At 42.3% G+C, this 23579-nt stretch overlaps 1 protein-coding gene across 2 annotated transcripts in view; it reads left to right on the top strand.

Annotated features, from left to right (window-relative positions):
- VPS13B (vacuolar protein sorting 13 homolog B) overlaps positions 1-23579 on the top strand; it is an 820834-nt gene that overhangs the window by 767138 nt on the left and 30117 nt on the right. For both annotated transcript variants that reach the window (XM_030304021.2, XM_032591891.1), the window contains 10 exons: positions 1894-2157; positions 2832-2915; positions 3093-3268; positions 3994-4164; positions 4520-4721; positions 5848-6036; positions 8849-8995; positions 10998-11281; positions 13807-13934; positions 14145-14344. In XM_030304021.2, the coding sequence (XP_030159881.1) occupies positions 1894-2157; positions 2832-2915; positions 3093-3268; positions 3994-4164; positions 4520-4721; positions 5848-6036; positions 8849-8995; positions 10998-11281; positions 13807-13934; positions 14145-14344 (1845 nt within the window). The remainder of the gene's footprint in view (positions 1-1893; positions 2158-2831; positions 2916-3092; positions 3269-3993; positions 4165-4519; positions 4722-5847; positions 6037-8848; positions 8996-10997; positions 11282-13806; positions 13935-14144; positions 14345-23579) is intronic.

Raw genomic sequence — 23579 nt, 5'->3', positions numbered from 1 at the left:
CTGGCAAAAGGAGAATCGATTTACCAGGATTAATTTGTAACAATTATAATAGATTCTGGGGTTCATGGAGGTGTCCACCTTCCCTGAGTACTTAGCTGCTTTTTGAGACCTAAACCAAATGAGGGCTATTCATATCAAGGGAAAGGAAGGAACCACCTATTTAGAATAGAACCAATGGGATCTACCACATTTACCTTATGATGGGCAGTTTTTATTCTTTTCTATAGTTTCTACATTTTCTTAATTAGTAGGTATTAATTTTATAATAAACAGACTTTCAGAGTGATTATCAGCACAGACTCTAGGCCAGAGAGTCTGGGTAATGTCCCGCAAGTTATCCATCATCTTTGTGCCTCTGTTTTCCCTTGTGCCTCTGTGTTCCCTCATACATGAGTCATAACAGCACCTATTTGATATGGTTGCTGTGAGAATAAAAGAACTAATTTGTAAAAATGAGTATATACACACACATATATATGTGGGTGTACGTATGTATGCAGAGAAGGAGAGGGAGAGATTTATTTTAAATTGGCTCACACAATTATGGAGGCTGAAACCCAGAAGAGCTGATGTTTTTTGGTCTGTGTCCAAAGGCCAGGAAAGACCAAAGTCTCAGCTCAGTTGGAGGAGTCCCTCCTACTCAGGCTCTTTGTTCTATTCAGGTCTTGAATTGACAGGATGAGGCCCACCCACATTGGGGAGGGCACTCTTCCCTACTCAGTTTACCAATACACAGTGAACCTCACCTTCACAGGCACACTCAGAATAATGCTTGATCAAATACCTGTGCAGCCTGTGGCCCATTCAAGTCAGCACGTAAAATTAACCATCACATCCTTAGACCCATAAGTAAGCCACATATGTATGGGTATGTGTGTACGTGTGTGACAGAGAGATTACTATTTTCATAATCTGGAAAAAATATTACAAACATGAAAATCCAGTATATGAAAGTCCTTTGTTTTCCACTCATGGTGAATATTTGTATTACAGAAGGATTCACTGCATAGGAATAAATTTTGCATTCTCTTTTCAACTTCAACTGATTTCAGAGACATTTCTTAATGCCTACTGTGAACCATACTCTTAGCTGGATGACAAATTGGGTAATACATGGGTTTAATGGGTAATTACGTGTGTTTTACAATGATACATGCTTCTTCTCTATGGGGAAGACCTGAATAAAATAAAATAAGGCATCTGAGTTAAAAGTTATTTTTTTATTATCAATTTATAAAATGATCTCTTACTGCATAAGACTGCAGGAAGCCCTTGGAAACCAGCCTTGGGAATAGATACATCACCAGTTGGCCTCTCAGCCACCAGAGCCGAAGTCTTGTTTTCAACCCCCATCTTTTTTGACTGCCACATTATGGACACCACTCACTACCACATCTTGGTCGGTCTCTGCTCTTGGAGTTTCAGCAACACCACTTCTCCTGGTTTACCTCCACCCCTCTTTGCCTCTTCTTCTCCGGCCCCTGGCCTGGCTTCTTGCCTCTGAGTCTGCCCCTAAACTCTTGGTCAGTTGCTAGTTTCAACCTCTACCTCTTTTCCAGGTCAACTATCTTTTGTGTGTGCACATTTGCAAGGCTTTCATTCTATAGGTCTTTTATCTCCCGCCCCACCTCACTCTCAAGCACACAATCAGTGTTTCTAGCTGGATGTGGACCCTGCCTGTGCCTGTCTTTTGAGTGCTGTAAACTCAACATGAACAAAGCTAATACAACCAAGCCTTTCTTTTGGTATGCTCCAAATAAGCTAATGACTTCATTTTCTTTCTGTTAAAACCAACAAGTTTACTGTCAGAACAGTTACGTATTTCCAGTTCATGAAATCTGAATTGATGGAGCTTTATTTGTGTTATTTATTTGTTTGTTTATTATCTTTTAGATTATCATCTGTGGAAGACAGATCATCTGTAGTTACTTGTCTCAAAGTATAGAACTAAAAGTCGTTCAGCATTACATTGGTCAAGATGGAGAAGCTGTGATTCGAGAACATTTTGACTGCCTCACAGCCAAACAGAAACTGCCTTCATACATACTGGAAAACAGTGAACTGACAGAGTTGTGTGTAAAGGCCAAAGGAGACGAAGATTGGTCAAGAGACGTGTGTTTGGAATCTAAGTCCCCTGAGTATAGCATTGTCATTCAGGTATAAGAAGTAGTACAATCTGGAATAGAGCAGCTTTAAAATTAACATTCCTCATTATGTTCTTTATTCACTATAGCACTTTATCTAAAAAATGACCTGTACAAAAGAGGGAGATCTGAAATAATATAAAAAGACTTTGAATGTTGCTTCTCAAAGTGTTTCCTCCCATCCCACAGCCACACAGGAGTTCTTAGAGCTAAGACACTACTCCTTTCAGGTGGAGGCAAGTTCTATCTTGAGAAAGATCCTGATGCAGCAGGGCTTGGGGTGGAGGTGTGGGGGAGGGGGTGAGGGAAGGGATGGTGTTCTCCCCACTTGAAAAATCTTGGCAGTGGGCTATCAATTGCTTATCTCTTTCTTGCCTTCTGCCATCATCACTTTCATTCCCACGAGGGACAAATCTTCTCAGCCGTTCTCCCACCCAGTCTTGTGTCAGTCTCTCCTCATACCAAATCCCCTTGTCTTTAAGAAAGCGTTGGCTTCATGGACTCACTGCACGTTCACTTTATACCATAATGAAATCTGTTTTTGCTTAGTTATTCTTTTTTTTAGTGGCTTTTTTCTATAACTTTAAATTGTTTAATTCTCAAAACTGACATTATATCTGTGCCTCATTTTGATTAATTAATTAATAAACTAGTGTTTAATAGAAGCCTTTACTACCTCATATGCAGGTGCCATCTTCAAACAGTTCCATTTTTTATGTGTGGTGCACAGTTTTGACATTAGAACCCAACTCTCAAGTGCAACAACGAATGGTGAGTGCTTTCCAATCCTAAAATATGGTATATGACTCTGACCTCTCCTGTTCTGAAATAAATTAAGGTCAGAGTGACCCAGAGAAGAGATTTATGACAAGTTTGTTTCAGCATCAAACAGCTGGAATACTGCAACAAAGCAAATATGAAAGTTGTTCTGTCCTTTTATTTTTATAGATTGTGTTCAGCCCTCTTTTTATCATGAGAAGTCATCTTCCAGACCCCATTATCATACATTTGGAGAAAAGGAGTCTGGGATTGAGTGAAACACAGATTATTCCAGGAAAAGGACAGGAAAAACCACTGCAAAACATAGAACCTGACCTTGTACATCACCTAACATTTCAAGCAAGGTACTGGAAAAGTCCTTACATTTTTCCTAAGAGAGATTCAGTAGAAAAGCAACTTTGTATTATGGAGGGGAAGAAGGGACATAGAATTTTTTGTAGGTTCCTCATGAGAATGTTATTTTAAAATTGCCCTGCCTAGGGGCACCTGGGTGGCTCAGTCGGTTGAGCGTCCGACTTCAGCTCAGGTCACGATCTCGCGGTCCCTGAGTTCGAGCCCCGTGTCGGACTCTGGGCTGATGGCTCAGAGCCTGGAGCCTGCTTCCAATTCTGTGTCTCCCTCTCTCTCTGCCCCTTCCCTGTTCATGCTCTGTCTCTCTCTGTCTCAAAAATAAATAAACGTTAAAAAAAAATTTTTTTTTTTAAATAAAATTGCCCTGCCTAGTGTTCTCTTAACCTCTTCAATAGTTTTGGATAAAATTCAGCCTCTTTCATTAAACTTAGAAATAAATAAGAGGGATCAGAAAATTTAATTGACACATAATTTCTCTAGTGGAAGAAGAAATGAATAGAGCTCTCACCCAAGAACATGGGGAGCGGGGGCAGGGAGAAGGGGCCAGGGCCCATATTATGCAAAAACTGTGTTACCAATCCCTAAATCACCAAAAATTGCCTCAATCTCACAAAAAAGTATTGGTCTATAATACATCTAGGGTTATATTTTTTCAATAAATTGTCTGCCACTTTAGAAATCTGGTATTTACTCCTATTTTTTCCTTTCGACTGCCTAGAGAAGAAGATGATCCCTCACACTGTGCTGTCCCTATCTCTACATCCCTCATTAAGCAAATAGCCACTAAGATACACCCTGGATGCACAGTTAATCAGATCCTTGATGAATTCTATGGACCAGAAAAGTCCCTTCAACCCATGTGGCCATATAATGAAAAGGATTCTGACAGGTAATGTTCTCCAGCAATCTTTGTCTACAAACATTTACCAATATTAATAAATGACCATTCACCAAAACGCTAGATACCATAAAAGGTGTTTTTAAAAAGAAGATATATGCATGCATCTATCCAATTCTGACCTTTTATTGTCTGGGTAAATGTATTTTGTAGACTGCTTTACTCATAACCTAGAACGTAATTGCGTGAAAAGTTTCTTTCTCCTGGATGCAAATTCAGCGTTGGATGAGTCTAGTGTGAAAAGGTGTCATACAAGAGCATTGTGTGTCTGGAATCCTAAACATATTTCATGAATACTGAAGTCATCATTTTTCATTGAGTCTCTTGGATGTGGTATTTGGAACAGGAATGAACAGCTGAGTCAGTGGGATAGCCCAATGCGAGTGAAGCTGTCAGTCTGGAAGCCATATGTTAGAACGTTGTTGATAGAACTTCTACCCTGGGCCCTGCTTATCAATCAATCCAAGTGGGACCTCTGGTTGTTTGAAGGAGAGAAGATTGTTCTACAGGTTCCTGCTGGCAAAATTATTATCCCTCCTAATTTTCAGGTACTATAACCTTTTTTTTAGCTAATATGAATTCTTTGCTTTCAACAGCTAGCCTTTATTCTGAGGTTGCATTTATGTTCTTAACAGAATCAGTTGTAGAAAACTGTCGTCTTAGATGCATGTGTAAGGGGTATGGAATGTTCTTTGATATTCAAAGACATTTCAGATGTCTTTTTTCCCCCATCAGCAGTATTCACGCTTGAGTTATCATTAAATTTGATAACTTCTAGTAGTTACATTTTCATTTTCATTGTGTACAGGATATTTGACAAGCATTAGGATTGGCCTACCCAGGGTATGTTAAGGATATAGAGTCATATTCTGTGCTAACCCACTCCCTGGATAGATTTGTGGTTCTTACAGAAATTCTCTGGGATCTGCAAGGTGGGTAAGAATTGAGGATTTCTCAACAACTGTTTTTGTCAGGGCCCCTTTTCCTTTATAAGTGGACTTGGATATCCATAATCATAGATGTCCACCCAGTTGTTGATAATAACAATATGGAGTCATTGCTGGCACAGGGGGAAACCCTAATGTAAAACAGAATTTCGCAGCAAGACTGTACTCCATCACAAGAGAACTTTCTTGATAAGGCTAACCCATTTCAAGAAGTACATAAATCTGTAAGAAAACAGAGTACATGGAACTCCTAAATAAAATGTTTTCCTGGTGGGGAACAATTGAAGAGTGCTTTTTTTGAGCTACAGTTCATGAACATCTTTATTCAATTGCATTTTCCTATTTTTTTTCTTTTTTTTTTTAATAATCAGATGATGTTACCTTATGGAATTAGAATGCTGACCTACATGTACCTAAGGTTGCATATTATTCTTTTGTCGAATGAAATGAAACCCTTAGTTTTTAAGTTTTTGTTATTTATAGGGGAGCCACAGTTGGGGTTGTTTTTTTCCCCCTTCCATAAATATGAATTCCATTGTGAATCAAAGAAAACATTGGGAACTAAAATAAAATGTATGTTGCCATTACAAAAACAAAAACAAAACTCATAAAGGGATTTGGTTGCCTAAGTAGACCTATTATATAATATAAAAAAAATTCCTGTGAATTGAGGTAAAAATATCACGGTTAAGAAAAATACTTTATAATTGAGGCATTATTTTTCCAGGAGGCTTTTCAAATTGGAATATACTGGGCAAATACGAACACTGTGCATAAGTCAGTAGCAATTAAACTGGTCCATAACCTGACATCTCCAAAGTGGAAAGATGGAGGTAATGGTGAAGTTGTGTCATTGGACGAAGAAGGGTTTGTTGATGCTGAAATAAGACTCGGTGCTTTCCCAGGACATCAGAAGGTAGGATCAAAGTCTGCATGGCTCAGGGGAGATAGCATGCCTACCCCTCCACCTGTTTAAAATGAGTCTACCCCTTTCTCTTTAATCCAGTTTTGGTACAACTTGCTCTAGACAATTTATAACAGTCCAACATGTGATTTCTTAGACCTCTGTCTCATACAGGGTTTTTTTTTCCTTTAGCAGTGATAAAAGCCATGTCACATAATTTATCCAATAACCACTCTATTTCGGAACACTCAGCGGTCACTTGATTGATCGTATGTGGGGGAAAAATGAACTTATTCCAAAATATCCACAAATGTACTTGGCCTCCTTTTCTTAGAGCAGGAAGTACAGTTGCTAACATTCTGTGCACTGAGTGAAAGGACAAACCTCCTATAGCAAAGGTTACGTTCCTGGAAAGGGCATCCTGAGCAAAAGCCACTCTAATTTTCCCATGGTGCCAAATGTTATGAGGAAGTTATATTCCTAAACAGAGGACTGGTTCTCACTCTTTAATGATATGAATGCAGAAAACATACTTAATCGGTTATTTAACTAAATACAAATGGTGCATGATCTTCAGCATCAATCTTTTCTAAACTCTATGAAAACCAATTAAGGGGGCACCTGGGTGGCGCAGTCGGTTGAGCGTGCGACTTCAGCCAGGTCACGATCTCGCGGTCCGTGAGTTCGAGCCCCGCATCAGGCTCTGGGCTGATGGCTCGGAGCCTGGAGCCTGTTTCCGATTCTGTGTCTCCCTCTCTCTCTGCCCCTCCCCCGTTCATGCTCTGTCTCTCTCTGTCCCAAAAATAAAAACGTTGAAAAAAAAATTAAAAAAAAAAAAAAGAAAACCCAATTAAGTTCAATAATATAGTAACAAATCACAGCAACCGGTATGCGTGAAAGCACAATATCATAGTGTACCACGTTAAGGTCTCATGCTGTACTTAACAATATCTTCGTTATTTTAGCCCTCCCAATCAGAAGAAGAAGGGCTACTTCATCATAGTAGTATGATTTAGAATGACCTTTCTCTGGGGAGAAGTTAGATTTTGACAGGCATCTTTGAAGAACCTCTCGAAAAAAAGTTAGGGTCATTTGGTGACTTTTTAAAAATAAATTGCTCTATACAAAGAAGTTGGTTTCTCTTCAGTATTCCAGGCTGGTATCCATTTCCTCAGAGTTGTCTGGGCAACACATGTTTATGTTCTGCCGGCCAAAATACTGTAACATGGGTGTAAATGGCAAAGAGCTGCAAGCGTGAATCACCCAAAGCTGAATAGTTGTAAGTTGAGAACGACCATCAAAACCTGGAAAAAAATGCGATGCCATACAACCCAACACCCAATACCTCCAGCACCTCACAAAGTGGCCACAGCAAATGCGGAATAAATGTGAATGAATGAATGGACTGGTGGAAAATATATTATTGCCTATATTTATATCATTATTCTTTCCTGGTGATTCTCAAACTTTTTAGTGTCAGGACCCCTGTACTCTCTTAAAAATTATTGCAGACCTCCAAAACCCTTTTGTTCGTGTGGGCTATGGCTATTGATACTCATCAAACTAGCAATTAAAGCAAAACTTTAGACCCCAAGAATACACAAACATACATTCTGTATGTATGCCACGACAGTAATGACATCATAGGTCATATAACCCCTGGAAAACTTCACTGTACACTCATGAGGGAATTTGAATGGAAAAGACAGTAGCGTCTTGGTATTTATTATAAAAATAGTTTTGACCTTTGGACACCCTGAAAGGATCTCATAGACCCTCCCCCCACCACCGCCCCCAATACACACACACACACACACACACACACACACACACACACACACACGGATCCCAGGCCACACTTTGAGAACTGCTGTCCTGACATTACCATTTACTAAGCGGATATCTTCTCTGAGCACCAGTCCGTCATACAACATGGTAAGGTAATGAGATGATACACGCAGAGGTTAAGAGCTGTACCATAGGACCAGACTGCTTGGTTTTCAATCCCAACTAGACCCTCTCTGTCTTTTTGACCTTGGGCAGGCTACGTAACCTCTTTGAGCCTCATTTCCCTCTTCTGTAAAATGGAGACAACAGTAGCTGCCCCATGTGAGGATTCTGTGAGTTAGCATGCGTAAGTACTTACAAGTGGAGCACAAGAAAGCAGTATGCCAGGGCCACTCGATGCTGTTCTTAGGGCTCCCGTTGGTCCCTCCCAGGCCTTTCGTGAGGTAGCTGCCACGATGAGCATGAGGAAGAGGAGGAGGAGTGCTCGACTTCATGTTGAAAACCTGAGTGACCTCTGTTTACATACAAGTGTTCCTACATAAATACTTTGTGAGGGAATTGGCTAAATAACTTGGAAACACCAGAAATAACTGGTGTGCCAGGACACCTGTTGTAAATAGTGGCCCTTTGGGGAGCTGGGACGTCTTTGAGACTGAAAGGGGACTCTGATAAATATGCTGGAACATGGGGCGCCTGGGTGGCTCGGTCGGTTAAGCGTCCGACTTCGGCTCAGGTCATGATCTCACGGTCCGTGAGTTCGAGCCCCGCGTCGGGCTCTGTGCTGACAGCTCAGAGCCTGGAGCCTGTTTCAGATTCTGTTTCTCCCTCTCTCTCTGCCCCTCCCCTGTTCATGCTCTGTCTCTCTCTGTCTCAAAAATAAATAAGCGTTAAAAAAAAATTTAAATGTGCTGGAACAAAAGGTAAAATTGGTATTGTCGTGGGCAAGCTGAGAGATAAAATGGCCCTTTAAAAAAGGAGAAAGTTTTACGTGCCTTATAATGTTTTCAAAATCGTTCTTTCCTCACTTGTCTTGCAGTTATGTCAATTCTGCATCTCCTCCCTGGTTCAGCAGGGTATACAGATTATTCAGATTGAAGACAAGACTATGATAATCAATAATATGCCCTATCAGATATTTTATAAACCGCAGTTATCTGTCTCCAAACCCCACTCTGGAAAGGAGGTAAGCAATCGATAGCATTATTGATTTGTCTTAAGTTTCGATCAATTAGCGATAAGTAAGATTAAGGTTTTAGCCTAGAATAAAGAAGGAAACTAACACTGAATGTAGGTAAAGAGAAATTTATCTTGTACTGAATTAAAACCACGGATGTCGTGGCCAGCGCTTCCAGGTAATGAACACGCAGCAGGTCCCGACGCACTGCTGGATTCGTGTCGCGTGTGTCCCAGCCGCTGGAGGCCACAGCACACTCGGCTAGCATGCTAGCGAAGGCAAAGCCCCGCCCGCGGGGCAGTGGCCTGAGGGCTGGCTCCCGGGTGTCGTGGAAAAGAGCATCTGCCTCGCAGGCTGCGGTGCCTGGAGGAGCCGTGTGGGCAGAGGGCTCGGCCCCAGCTGAGCCACGCGTGTGGGAGCCCTGACTTCTCTGCCCACGAGGAGAGTAACTGTGAAAAGGTACCAGCCCATTTATGTTAGCATCCCACTGGCAGAATATGCAGAAAATAAATCCAAGAAAGATTTTTGATTCTCTTCTTTATACAATTAAAGTGAACACTTCTATTTTGAGAGAGTAAGGAGATATTTTAAAAGGACTTAAAAACATGATATGCTAAGTGGTAAGCTGTTGTTTTATGCTATTGAAACTATCACGTAGGAAAGTATTTTCTTTCTTTAGCTATGTCTGCATTTATTTTTATCCCTTTCAGCTCCTAAAAATTACATTAGAACACTAAAACAGGATGAAAGTCTTACTCTTCTAAGCTTACAGTGCATGATAGTATTTACAAAAATGTCAGAATAATCGAATTTCATTTGGGTTCTTCAAAGTATCAGTAGAATAACTATGTGACCAGAAGTACCCGGTCAGAAATAGAAGTCAACAATGTTTCCATTTTAGGTGAGGATTTGGCAAGAGAATCAGCATGTGTGCAGATAATTCTCCTGCTCCTCCCCACCTTCGGGCTTCCTGAGACCTTCGGTCAGGGCTTTCCACGCTGACATTTCCTCCTCTGAAAATAGGCATAATTTTTCATTCCTTACAGGTTTTTGGTGACAATTAGATGAGCTAATATGAGTAAAAAGGCCAGGCACTCAGGAAATGGTAGTAGCCGGCGGCAACCACAACCCCAGCATCACAGTGAACTCCTGCTTTGCCTCAGCTCCCTGGAGAAGAGGGATGGGCCCACGTACTTCCAGGCAGCTGAGGAGTGTCCCCTTTTTCAACCATACCCTGCTTCAGGCAGGTGTAGGCATTATTTTTAAAGACATGACGGTCTTAGCCTCTCAGAGAGGTGTGTGGAACAGTGGGAAACCCACCAAATGGGAAGCAGGAAGCCTGGCTCCAGCTGGGCTTTGCCACTCACTGTCTTTGTGATGTTGGACAAGTCAGCAGCTCTCTGGAAAGCAGCTTCCTCAGATGTGAAAGAAGAGTTTTAAATAAAGTATCTCTAAAGGTCCTTTTTAAGTCAAACTTCTGAGACTTTCTAATGTGCCAGAAACCCTGTGGAATTTCAACTGAGGGTTGGGATCAGAGTTTCCTCCTCCCTCAGGATGAGCCTTAAACAGAGTTTGTCTTCTGAGCTCCCAGTTCACTGTTCTGTATCTCATTCAGCTCTCTTCTTCCCAAGGCCCCTCAGAGCGCACCCTTTCAGTCCGGTCATACCCGTCCAAGAGGACTCTCTCCCCAGCATGTGGCATGTCGACCCTTACGACATCTGGATTTTTGCAGTACCTGGGGGACATTGAGAACTTTGCATCACCTTCTAAGTCACCCCGGCCCTATCATGTTTCATTATGCCTAGAAAAGCAGACCCTGCCCTTACAGCTTGTAATAGTCTCACTGGGGCTTTCTCATGGGAATGGGATTCTCACATGCCCATGTCCCCCACCCAGCCACCTCCTGAGACTACATGGTTATGGTTTCTTAGAAGCTGTGCTTTCAAAAGCTTCACCTCTCTCCATTGGTGCAGTAACCGTGCTCTCTCGGCATTGTCTTTTCTTTTCTCAGTATTTTCACGTTCCAGACAGTGCCACTTTCAGCATCTGTGCAGGTGGAGAGCAGCCTGCTGTGAAATCCAGCTCCCTTCCTTGCTGGGACCTGATGCCCGATATCAGTCAGTCACCACTGGATGCCTCCATGCTGCAGAAGCAGATCTTGCTGGCCTTTTCTCCTGCCTCAGGTGCCAACAGTTCCCAGTGCTGGAGCCTGCCGGCTATAGTTAAACAAGAGTTTCCCAGACAGAGTGTAGCCGTGCCCTTCGGAAGTTGTGGGGAAAATGGATTCTGCACCAGGTATTTTATCTCCGTGTGAATGCCCTTCTTAGCTTGTTGCGATAGCTCTTCATCAAGGCACCAGGAGAGACAAAAACAGCTGCATTGCTCACCACGTGTAAAACTGGGTTTTACTTTTACTTTTTTTAATGTGTATTTACTTTTGAGGAGCAGGAGAGGGGCAGAGAGAGAGGGAGACACACGTGAGCAGGAGAGGGGCAGAGAGAGAGGGAGACACAGAATCTGAAGCAGGCTCCAGGCTCTGAGCCGTCAGCACAGAGCCTGATGCGGGGCTTGAACTCACAGACCGTGAGATCGTGACCTGAGCTGAAGTCAGACGCTTACCTGACTGAGCCACCCGGGTGCCCCAGGTTTTACTTTGATTTTTAATGGCTTCTAGACATCGTACACAATTGGGCAAACATTGTGATCACATGTGGGTTGCTCCAGCGTACTCCTGATGAGATTTTTCCCTTATGCAGCTTATGGGGGGTGGGGGTGGGGGGGAATGATGGTGTTTGTGGCATGAAATAGCAGCAATACATCAAAATGAAAAGATAGCCTTCTATGATGACTTCTTAGCCTCTGTCAAGGGTTAAAATATGACAGAGTCAAGTTGGAAAACCTTTTTCCTTTCCCATATTTTACATCTACTTCAAAATGGAATTTTTCTTTAAAAGTCATTAGCAGAGATAACTTAGATAAACACAAGTCACAGAAGACTCTGTTCTGTGGTTGTTCCTGCACGCAAGTTGCTCCAATTACCGATTACCAATTATGCAAATAACAACCACAGAATCAAGCCGGAGACATGTAATGGTTTGTTCATACTGGACTTTTATTTTGTGGTTGTTTTGCATGCAATACGTCCTTTCTGTAGCTGTCAGGAATAACTTACTTATGGTATATGCAAAAAGTACAGAAGAAAACATCTTGTGATCTTCTCAGAGGTACCTTTTTCCCATGATTGTGATTTTACAGACTTCATTTGAGATTCGAGCTATTCTAACTTTTTGATGTCTACAGAGATTTCTAGTAGTAATATTTTAAACGATAACTTCCCAACTCACGTTATCCATAATAGTAAGGCCCTGTTCCCTACACATATCCCTTCTTCTTTCACAACATTCAGAAACATCCTGATTTTATAAACACTTTTCATCCCTGATTCTGAAGAGGAGTGGTTATATTTATATTCTGGCTGGAGAAGTTAAGTGTGGTGAGTTGAAGGAAGTATTTTTGAAAGTGATGTGAACCTATGTCGAGAAAACAAAATTTATTTTTAAAACTGAAAGCCAAAATTTAAAATAAAATTGCATTTGGAAATGATGTTTAAAATTCTAAGAATTCTAAGACACGATTGTATTAATATAACTTAATCTTATCTACAAATACTAAACTAGATATTAGATTGAAAATACCATATGTTAGTCCTGGCCCCCAGCTTTCTTGGCTAGCAAGAAGAAATTCTCTGAGGTTGGCTTGCCCCAGCTCTTTCAAAATTAGGCTGGGAAAAGAGCTTTGGTATGAATCCAGGGACTGTACTCAGCAAGTGAATTCGCTTCCTACAAGCCCCATCTCCTCTTCCCCCTCCTCCCCTCAGTCCTGCCGTGCACCTTTGATGTGTTATTAATGTGATTTCCCCAAACGCTACTGGACAATTCACTTTGGCATTTCAGGCAAATACTATGGGAAGAGCTCACCTTGGTGAACAGGGTAAATGGCATTTGGGGAATTCTTTAATGCATCATCAACCCCTTTTAATCAGTGTAAACTGAGGGTTACATTTGCCAAATACCTGATTTCTTTGATTAATTTGATCAGTCCATGTAATTTAAACCTCCGAGAGGATTTTTTTGTCCTGTTTTGATACGAAATATTGTTTGGTAGTCTATGATGTAGACTGGAAGAGTTTTGTGTCTCCACTGTAGAGGACAGCTTATGCCCACACAGCACTTTTTCTAATGCCGATTAATACAGCTTTGCTCTTGGTATGCAAAGTGGAGGTCATGTCAATATGATGATGTGACAACTGACAGCAAGCATTATGAGCCTACCTACCTTTCGAATATAAAAAGAGCAAGTACCCATGTTCTCTAGCAGTCTTTCTAAAAGCATATCAGCCCCTCTTAAGCCAAAATGTACCAAGCACTTCTGAAGAAGAAGGCACTGCATGTGTAGAGTTTAAGGCACATCTGCACAAAGGAGAGCAGAGCAGGAGGAAGAGGTTAGCACACGGTTGGCCAGAATTCTAAGTGGTAGAAGTTATGGTTTTCCTCTTTGAAATAATTTTTTACGTCTTTGAATATTTCATGATAATTATGTGATACTATTGTCGAGAAAAAGTCGGTAAAGCTGTAATTAGTATAAGTCCGTTACTAGATGAGAGGATGGCCTCCTTTCTCTGGAAAACACTTCTTCTGATTGATAAAAGAGATGGTGTTGTGCAGTTGTGAATATTACAAATCTAAATAAACATGTACCATGAGAGGAAGCATTCATTTTTTTCTAAACCGCTTCTGTCATTTGATTTGATTTCATTCCAGGGCAGTAGCACTGACATATCAAGAACACTTTGGAGTGACTTATTTAACCCTCTCAGAAGACCCTAGTCCTCGGATAATTTTCCACAACAGATGTCCAGTAACAATCCTTATAAAGGAAAATATTAAAGGTATATTTTATCACATTTAATCTAAATAATATAAAACCTATAATCTTCCTGGAGGTTTTTAATTCAGTAGCTACCTGTGATCCCGTGAAGAACACTGAAATAAAAGTATCATTCATCTCTCTTCGAGAAGTTTCTCCTGCCACATTATGTTTAATATCCCTTTGTCTTTGCCAAGGCCTGAGTCTGCATATGCCTTTTTTTTTTTTTTAGATATTCCAAAGTTTGAGGTTTATTGCAGAAGAATTCCTTCTGAGTGCTCAATTCATCATGAACTGTATCATCAGATTTCCAATTATCCAGACTGCAAGACCAAAGACTTACTTCCTAGCCTCTTTTTGAGAGTAGAATGTCTGGGGGACACAACAACTGAGTGGAGCGATGCCATTGACATCAACAGTCAGGGAACGCAGGTCAGTGAGCCACACGTGTTCCCATCAAGGCCCCAAGACATATTCTTTTGTCTAAGGTTTCCATGGTTGTCTGCTTCTAAACAGCATGTTCTCAGTGCTAAACTTCTTATCTCCAGATGAGGATGCATGTATCCATTTCTACGTCCTCGTTAGGTTATACATTCTCACATACAATATGTACCTCCACAATGTCCTATACAACTGTTTACCAGAGAGAAGCACTCGGTAAAGGCAAGCACATTGGGTCTGATCCAAAGTCGAAAATGAAATAAAATTGTTAGACTCCTCTATATAGAAGGTGGTCCTACTATCCAGATTTTAATTTTTTTTTAACATTTTTTTATTTACTATTGAGAGACAGAGCATGAGCATGAGAGGGGCAGAGAGAGGAGAAGACACAGAATCCAAAGCAGGCTTCAGGCTCTGAGCTGTCAGCACAGAGCCCGACAGGGTCTCAGACTCACAAAGTGCGAGATCATGACCTGAGTCGAAGTCAGATACCTAACCGACTGAGCCACCCAGGAGCCCCCTACGGTCCAGATTTTAGGACAATCGTTATGCCAACCCTAGATTCATCCCCTCTTTAGAATTTAATATAAAAATATACATATTCTTCCTAGAAGTACATAACACTCTACAAATACAAGTATAGTTTAAAAACCCTGAACAGATAAAATGTCCCGATTTGTCTCTGTCTTAATCTCAGTGCTAGTGGTGTTTATTTTTGTTAAAAATGGCATGTGAACCTAACATTTCATTTCTGCTGTACTTAAAAATTTCCCATTTTATGTGTATAATTCACGGGCATTAAAAAACATTCACAATGTTGTACAACCGTCACCACTCTCTGTTCCATCATCCCAGACAGAAACTCTGTACACGGTAGGCAATCCCTCTCCATTCTCCCTCCACTCAACCCCTGGTATCCCCTGTTGTACCACGTGTCTCTGAACTTGCCAGGTTCCAGGTGCCTTGTGTGACTGGAATCATACAGTATTTGTCTTGCTGTGCCCGGATAATTCACTTTGCATAGTATTTTCAAGGTTCATTCATCCATGTTGCAGCGTCTGTCAGAACTTCATTCCATTTTGTGGCCAAGTGATATCGTGCTATCCTTTGTCACAGTTCTTTCGTACGTATTAATTCATTTGACCTTCACAACAAGCTTGTGAAGTAGGTCTCTTTGTCATGGTTACAGGACACATATCAAAGTCATAAATATATTTACTATAATAATGACTCTCACTTCGTAATCGCTTACTGCATACCAGGCATCACGCTGAGCACTTTACGTTCATTCCTGTCTAACCTTGCCAGCAGCCGTACAAGATGGGACTATCATCCCCATGTTACAGAAGTGAGAACTGAGGCCTCCAGAAGTAACACGGCTTAGTTCCCATGTGTTACAAGAGAAGGGACTGGGATTTCACCCCGACCTGCCAGACCCCAAAGCACTGCTCCAAGCTTCCATGCTGTAAATGCTGCTTCCCTACCTGGGATTCCTGAACGCCCCTCTTCCCCAGCTGGCACATTCTTTCTCATCTCCCAAGAGATTCTCTGTCTTCACTCCTGTGAAATCTCCTCCCCACCACCGGCCCCTCTCCATGTTCACTTACCATCTGTAACATTAAGTTGCATTTATTTCTTTAAAAGCTCTCCTACCAATTTAGTATTCCTGGCAGTCAGATACCTGCCTTATTCATCCTCAGGCTACAGCAGAGTGCCTGTCAACACAGGAAGATCTTAGTAAACATCACATCAGCAAATGAGTGACTGTGTGAATGAGAAGATGAGGTCAAGCGAGAGAGGTCCTGTAAAGGAGGAGAAGAGAGCCCCCAGCCCTAACCTCGGGAAACGCCGGCATGTCAGTGCAGAGCAGCAAAAGAGACTGAGAGGGAACAAGCAGAGTGGCAGGAGGAGACCCAGGCAGGGGAGAAACAGAACGCCCCTGATGGACAAAGCTTACAGGCTGTAAAATGGTGGAGAGAAGCAAGGTAGCAATTGGAAATGACAGGTTCAGAGGCAGTGGGAGGGAGGGCGTGGAGGAACATGAGAATTGTGTTTTCCGGGAGTGAGGCCATGAAGCAAAGGAGGTCAGAGAGGAGGAAGCTCTTTTCTGTACTGCAGGGATGGAGTCAGTCAAGAAGTGGAAGAGACAGTGAGGAGCTGCCCAGAGAGACGAGTCCCAGGCACAGGGAGTGTAGTTCTCCTCGGACAGAAGGACCACGTCCTCTTCCCTGGCTGTAGAAAAGAGGTGGGACTGGGCACAGGGAGGGAGAGCTCTTTGGAGGGAGGGGCCAGGAAATTGATGCACGGTGGCCTTAAGTTTATTGTGAAGTTTGGAATAAATCGTCGGCCAAGAGAGAGAGGGAAAGGGCTGGGGGTCTGGGGAGAGAATTAGCCGCAGAAACAGGTGGAGGACGTGGCCAGGGACAGGGACGGGTGCAAGAATGGATGAGCAGCCTGGGGGCCACCCTCACCTTGGAGACCCGCGTATGTACTGGCTCCACATTACACAGGGGTGTGGTTTCTTCTGTCCGCAGCACTCATGAGATGAACGCTGAAAATCTGTTAGATCCGTGCAGACTCGGGAGACATTCCTGGTCTCATTAATGTACAAAATAAATATTGCAAGCTTCTCAGGGGTTCCTGAACTCCTCTGCATCGGTTTGAAGATTTTCAAAACTTTGCTTACTTCTCTATGTCTGGGGGATTCTTTACAATAGGCATTCTGCCTGCCAAACCTTATTTCAGGGATTCCCATTCACTCTAAATTTCCTCAAACCTTTGTAGTCACAGATACTTCAAAGCTAGGAAGAGGTACTCTTTCCAACACCCTTATCATCCCTGGTCTGAGGACCCAGCAAAGGCTCATGTTCCCATTAATCTTTGAGGAGCTGTGTGCCATATGTCCTGCAGACCATGGTTCACTTCCTCCTCTGCAGGAAGATTTGTTTCAGACCCTCACCGACATCTCCTCAGTAATACACCAGGGCATATAAATCACTGGGGAGCGAAGGGAGCTGTGTCCTCTGATGAAAGGAAGCAGCCCTTCTGTAGGAGTGAGATCGTCTTCCAGGAGCCTTTCCTCAGCCCTTGGTCTGAGGCACATGATGCCAATTTCCAAGCTGACCTTAAAAAGCAGGATTAAAACACTGTAAAATCCCTAATATTGCCTCCAGGAAGAGAACTCCTTTAGCTTTTGCCAGAGATAGGCCCCTCGCCTCAGTTTTGGAAATAGAACAGTGCCGTGTTGCATAATTTTGAAATGGACTATGAGAGGGAACATGCAGAAAATGAGTTTATAATCACGCAAAGAAGTGTTCTTCAGATCAGGAGTCACCGGGAAGACCCGATAGCATGTAGGCCACAAAATCCGGACTGCATTTGGCATGGGGTTTCCAGGGTTGTGTTACCAGCTCACACCTGGCTAGGAGACCTCTCATGGTGGTTCAGACTGAGCCCCTGATGCAGCAGCTGGTGCTCTTGTCCATAACTTGACAGGGAGTGGTAGCCTGACTGACTCGAGAGGAAAACATCTTTAGATTCCAAATAAATAAGCAAAGACGTAAAAAATGAGCTTACATTGACCATTTTAAGCCACAGTTTTTATCCTATCTGGAAAACAGGTTAGAACCCTGCGTAGTTCATGGGATTTCAGTTCCTGTTAATCAGAAGTCTTATTTTTGTCAGCGTTAGCCAATATTTTTTTTAATAAAAAGGTACAAAGAAAACGTAGTTACCATTTAAGTAACATAAACACTAAGAGGCATGCTTCAGTCATCAGTCACCAAATACTTACTGAGTTTCTAATACGTGCCAGACATTGTAACTTAGTACTGGGACTACAGGAAGCAGAGTGAACTAAAGGGAACAACACCCTCGCCTCCCAGGAGATGACAGGTGCAGGAGAGGATAAGCAAGTGATCGCCTGGGTGGCTGTATTGTGAAGTCCAGTAGGAACCATGAAGGGAAGGTACAGTTGTCTTGTTAGGGTATACAGCAGACTAGTTTGAGAGGCCAAGGAATATCTCTCTGGTAAGAGACCTGGCATCTCTGCCTTCAAGCTGAGCAGGCATTAAGTAGACAAAAAAGTGGGAAACTTTTCTTGGCGGAAAGAGCAACATGTTTGAAGCTTCGGTGCTCAGAGAGGGAGCGTGGTCCTTCCGGGAACCTAAATGCCAGTGTGGCCATAGTGCCAGCTGAAGAAAAGGGGGGTGGGAGAAGGGTTTAGTGAGACAATTCAAGGCCAAATCCAGCAAGATTCTGTGTCTGCACCTAAGGACTTGGGTTTTTATCTTAAGAGCCTTGGGAAGTCTTTGAATTGGTTATGAAACGCAGTTTCTGAGCCATTGAAACAGCAAAGAAGAATGAGCGATGTGATTCCCCAGAAAGTTTGCAGGTGAATTTTCTTCTAAAAAGATTCAGTGAATTCTCATGATCTTTGACTCTGAGCAGAAGTCTTTAGTGGAGTCAGTGTCACCAGTGTTTTCTTCTCAGTGTATGAAAGATGGGGAATGACAATCCTTCATGGTTATAGAGCTCTATACTATTTACAAAGTGCTCTCACATCCACGGTCTCAATTCTTCCATTCATTTATTCAGCAAACTTTTATTGAGGAACTATCAAGAGCCAAACCCTTTGCCCTAAATAAGGCATTACTCCTGCTTCAGGAACCTGAGTGTAAGTAAATAAATGTAGTCAAGTGGAGTAAGCCCTAAGACAGAGCCTTTGATCATGGCAAAAATTCTGGGATCATTAGGGCAATAATTTTATGTTTATTTTCCTGATGAGAGGATTGAGGCTTAAAGAGTAATCAGCTAGGTGGTTTGTAAGTAAGCAGGATCAGGCTGGAACCTGGATCTGCCCACATGTGGCCCAGTCCTGTTTTTCCTGCACCAAACTGAGCTCACTGTCTGTCCTTTGGAGTCCAGCCCTGGCTACCAATATCACTACCTGAAGGTTCATGAAAGCACAGGTTAGAAGAGGTTTTCTAATCTCCACCTTACCTAGGGCAGGAGTCCCTTCCATGACATCTCCCCTCAGTGTCCTGGCTGTGGCTTATTCCTGCAGTGACTACAGCAAAGTTTCTGCTTGTATCAAGCTGAAATCTGTCCCTCTGTGGCACCCACTCATTCATCCTTGTTTTACCCTGTGGGGCATCACAGATTGTTTACTTCCCCCTCTAATATAGCAACACTACAATTATTTGAAGGCAGCTTCAACATCTTCTCTAAGTGTTCCCTTATCCAGGCCAAACATTTCTGGTTCCTTGAATCATTCCTTCAGTAAATGTGATTTCCAGACCCATCACCACAGTTACCCTTGTCTGAATACACTAGTGTGTTATGTTCCCTTTTAAAAATCTGGCAGCCAGAATTATACATAGTATTCCAAATGTGGTCTAACCAGCTATTACCTCCCTGTGCTTCCATTAATAAAGTAGAAGATTGAGTTAGCTTTTTATTAACAAGTTCAGACTGTTTGTTATTATTGAACTTGTGGTCAACCACATCCCCCAGGTCTTTATCATATGACTTGCTGTACAGTTGACTTTTTGAACCCAGTGACAGGACTTTACATTTATCCCCAATAAATTAAATCTTGTTGCTATTGGCCTAGTCCGGCCTGTTGAAATCACTTAAAAAAAAAATTGTGATGCTGTCATCCAACATATTAAGTATCCTTGGTAGCTCTATGTCATCTATAGATGTGGCAAGCATGCATTCTACATCTTCATCCAAGTCATTAATAAATATGTTGAACAGGACACGTCCAAGGTCTACTTGCAATGGTGAATCACCAGCTACTTCCCTAATGCATGGGTTCGGTCAGCCACTAACACACCAAACTGTACTGTCATCTAGCCCACATGTCTTACATAAGAAAATGCATCTAAAAGCACTTTTTAAACCATACTACATAAGATATTTCTTATCTTGCTTACAAGGTTACCATGAGACACTTTGGTAAGTGCCTTGATGAACCAGGACTCAAGTGTGTAATCCGCCCATTTGGTGCACAACAGACAGAGGTAACCCTGAGCGCTGATGCTTAAAGAGCATGTAGTGTAGTCATTTTCTGAGACCCCTTTAGCCTCCATCCAGGAATTTTCATGCAGAAAAAAGCCACCAAATCCAAGTGAGTATCTGACTTATCAAATGCACAGTACGGATATTTTGGCTTCTTGCTTACTTCACTTGCCTTCCCATATATCCCGTATCAGGGCCAGAAGGGGTATTAGCAGGTTGGTACCCACTTCTGAACAACTGCCAAGAGCCTTCCCTGGTCTAGAGTCTTCTGTGTGTTTACAGTTTGTTCCAGCTGAGTCACAATGCGTTTAAAGATGCTTGAGAGTAAGGATTTCCCTAAGTATTTTTCAGTAATTACACAGAGGGAAGAATTCTACTCAGAATAACGCTATTTTGTTTTCATGCTTATCCACCTTTTTCTCATTTTAGAAATTCGTTTCCCTTCTTTTCCTCTCTGAGAGATCTCATCTCATTGCTTTAGCTACCAACTATCATCCAGTCACTCTCAGATCTCTCTCTGGCCTCTGCGTCCCTCCTAAGCTCCAAGTCTGTGTTCTTACCACTCACCAGATATCTCCACCTAAAATTCACAAGCACCTCAAACCCAACATCTCTGAAACCAAAGTGATCATTTTCCATTCCCCAAGCCAGCTTCTCTTAGAGTTCTCACTTCAGTGATTGTTATTGCCATTTTCCCAGTATAAAAACCTTCAATAATATTTATGCAAACTTGTTTTAAATTCCTGCTTTATGTCAAGCACTCTACAAATATCATTAGTCCCTGCCACATCCCTTAAAGGTAGATGCTACCTGAAGCTCAGAGAAGTCAACTTGCACAGAGCAAGTGGACCTGGGATCCAAACCCAGACTGTCAGGCTTCCTGTACTTTTCCTACTGCAACCCAGTGCCTTCCTTTCCCTCTCTTCCCCCTACACATCCAGGAAGTCATCAGGTGCTGGCAGAAATCCTCAGAAATGTCTCTGGTTCTGCCCCTTCTCTCTGTGACCATGGTCTACTCCAGGCCTTTTATCCATCATTCCTCTCCCAGATTTTAGCAATATGCCTTTAAGGCCCTTTAAGGGTCTCTCTGTTGTCAACCTCTTCACCTTCAAGTCTGTCTCCACAAGTACCACAAAAGTGATTACTAACACACAAGAGTCCAGCCCAGAGAAGGCTCTCTAGGCCTGAAACTCCAGGCCTTAAACTGCTTAAAACAGACGACTGACTACCTGAGACCAAGCAGGCTACATTCAACTCCCTTATTCCCTCTACACGTTAGGGATCAGTCCTGTAGCACATAGTCCCATAGTACACATGCAAATCTCTTCTTCCCTTCAAAGCCTAAGCCTTGGCTTCTTCCATATTATGGTTTTCTTTCTTAACATATTTCTTACAAGCCACTTCATCTAGAGAAATAAGTAGTAACTTTTCCATTTATTCCTTCCCAAAATAGGGAGTAAAATTTTTTATGAAAGATGAGTTTTAGCCAAAGTTCAGAACAAATAACATGGCTGATTGATTTATCTGCAGTTCTACCCCTGGAGGCTAAGTATCTGCCTTCTGCAAGCTAGAGACCCAGGGAAACCATAGCATAATTCAGTCTGGGTCCAAAGGCTTGAGAACCAAGGGATTTGATGGCATAAATTCATCAGGAGAAGATAAAATGAGATGTTCTAGCTCAACAGTGTGGCAGGAGAAAAGGGGGTAGCCCCTCGACAGGCTGGATGATGTCCCCCACACTGGAGAAGGCAGTCTGCTGAGTCCATTGATTCAAATGCTAATCCCATCCAGAAACAGCCTCACAGACACATCCAGCAATAATGCTTAACCTGGGCACCCTGTGGCCAGTCAGGCTGACACAAAATCACTCATCACAGAAAAGAAGTGAAAATCTGAGGTGGGGGCAACATGACTTAGGTAGAAGAAAGAGAAAGGGAGGAAGCCCAGGAAGATGTTTCCTATGGCTATTGGAACCCAGTTGAAGAGGAAATCGGTAAAATATTGAAGGAAGGGAGTATGGAAGGAGTTTTAATAACAGTTCTACCTATTATGTAAGTCTACCTCAGCTGCAGTGCTGGGACACTTTATAACTCCCTCCCTCCAAGGATTATCCTTGGATTGTCGCATATGGCCTCTAGGGAAAAAGGGAGACAAGGGAAGAGAGACTTTCAAAATTCATTCTTTTATTTCTTGTGTCCCCCTGTAACTTATTAACTTAGTGTTGTTGTTGTTGTTGTTTAAGAGAAAGAGTACAATCTAGAGCAGTAGAGGGAGAAAGAGAGAATTTAAGCAGGTGCCATGCCCAGCACTGGGGCCTGACATGAGGCTTGATCTCATGAACCGAGCCAAAACCAAGAGTTGGATGCTTAACCAACTGAGCCACCCAGGCGCCCCCCCCATAACTTATTAACTTAGTAAAATAAATTAGTATAATTTTTTTTTAATATTTTTTTGCTACATATAAATGTAATCAATCATTTTAATGCTCAGTTGTTTGAGCATTGGACTCTTGATTTAGGTTCAGGTCATGATCTCACAGTTCGTGAGATCAAGCCCTGTGTCAGGCTCTGTGCTGACAGCATGGAGCCTGCTTGGGATTCTGTCTCTCCTCCTCTCTCTGCCCCTCCCCTGCTCGCTCTCTCTCTCAAAATAAATAAATAAATTTTAAAAAAGATAACTGTAGAAAAGCACAAGTTATGTTGAAGTGTTTCTTATTTGTAATTGTAGTAAAAGACAATGTACTAAGGGCATTGTGGAGGGCAAGACATAGGCCCAGAGTAGTGTTCTTATTCCCATATGTGTGAGAGAAAGTCTTACTGATCATAGTGCTCCAACACAGATACAGAGAGTATCCTCCAAGTGTTTTGTGGCCAAAGCAGCAAATCTCTTGACTATATGTTGCCCATAGCGTCCCCCACACCACCAGTGTGAAGTGAAGGAAGAAAAAACACCTAAATGATGGCACTGATCAGGACTGGCTAGCTTATTCTATAATAAACTCAGCAACAACAAGCAGAAATCCCCTTGGTCATTACTCATTTAATTTAGTGAAATAAAAGAGTGTTTGTTTGTGTGCAACAAACACACTGCCTCCCCGGGGTTCCGATGAGTCACAACGTCCCACTGGAAATCCAGGACTTCTGAGTGATGCTCTCTTAGTCTGGACTTGACTCCTTTCACCTGGAGACCTGTGAGCTCATGC

The sequence above is a fragment of the Lynx canadensis genome, chromosome F2, assembly GCF_007474595.2.
Source record: "Lynx canadensis isolate LIC74 chromosome F2, mLynCan4.pri.v2, whole genome shotgun sequence".
In the NCBI taxonomy this organism is placed as follows: Eukaryota; Metazoa; Chordata; class Mammalia; order Carnivora; family Felidae; genus Lynx; species Lynx canadensis.
Note: the sequence above shows the minus strand (reverse complement) of the source record. Positions and strands in the feature narration are given on the sequence as shown.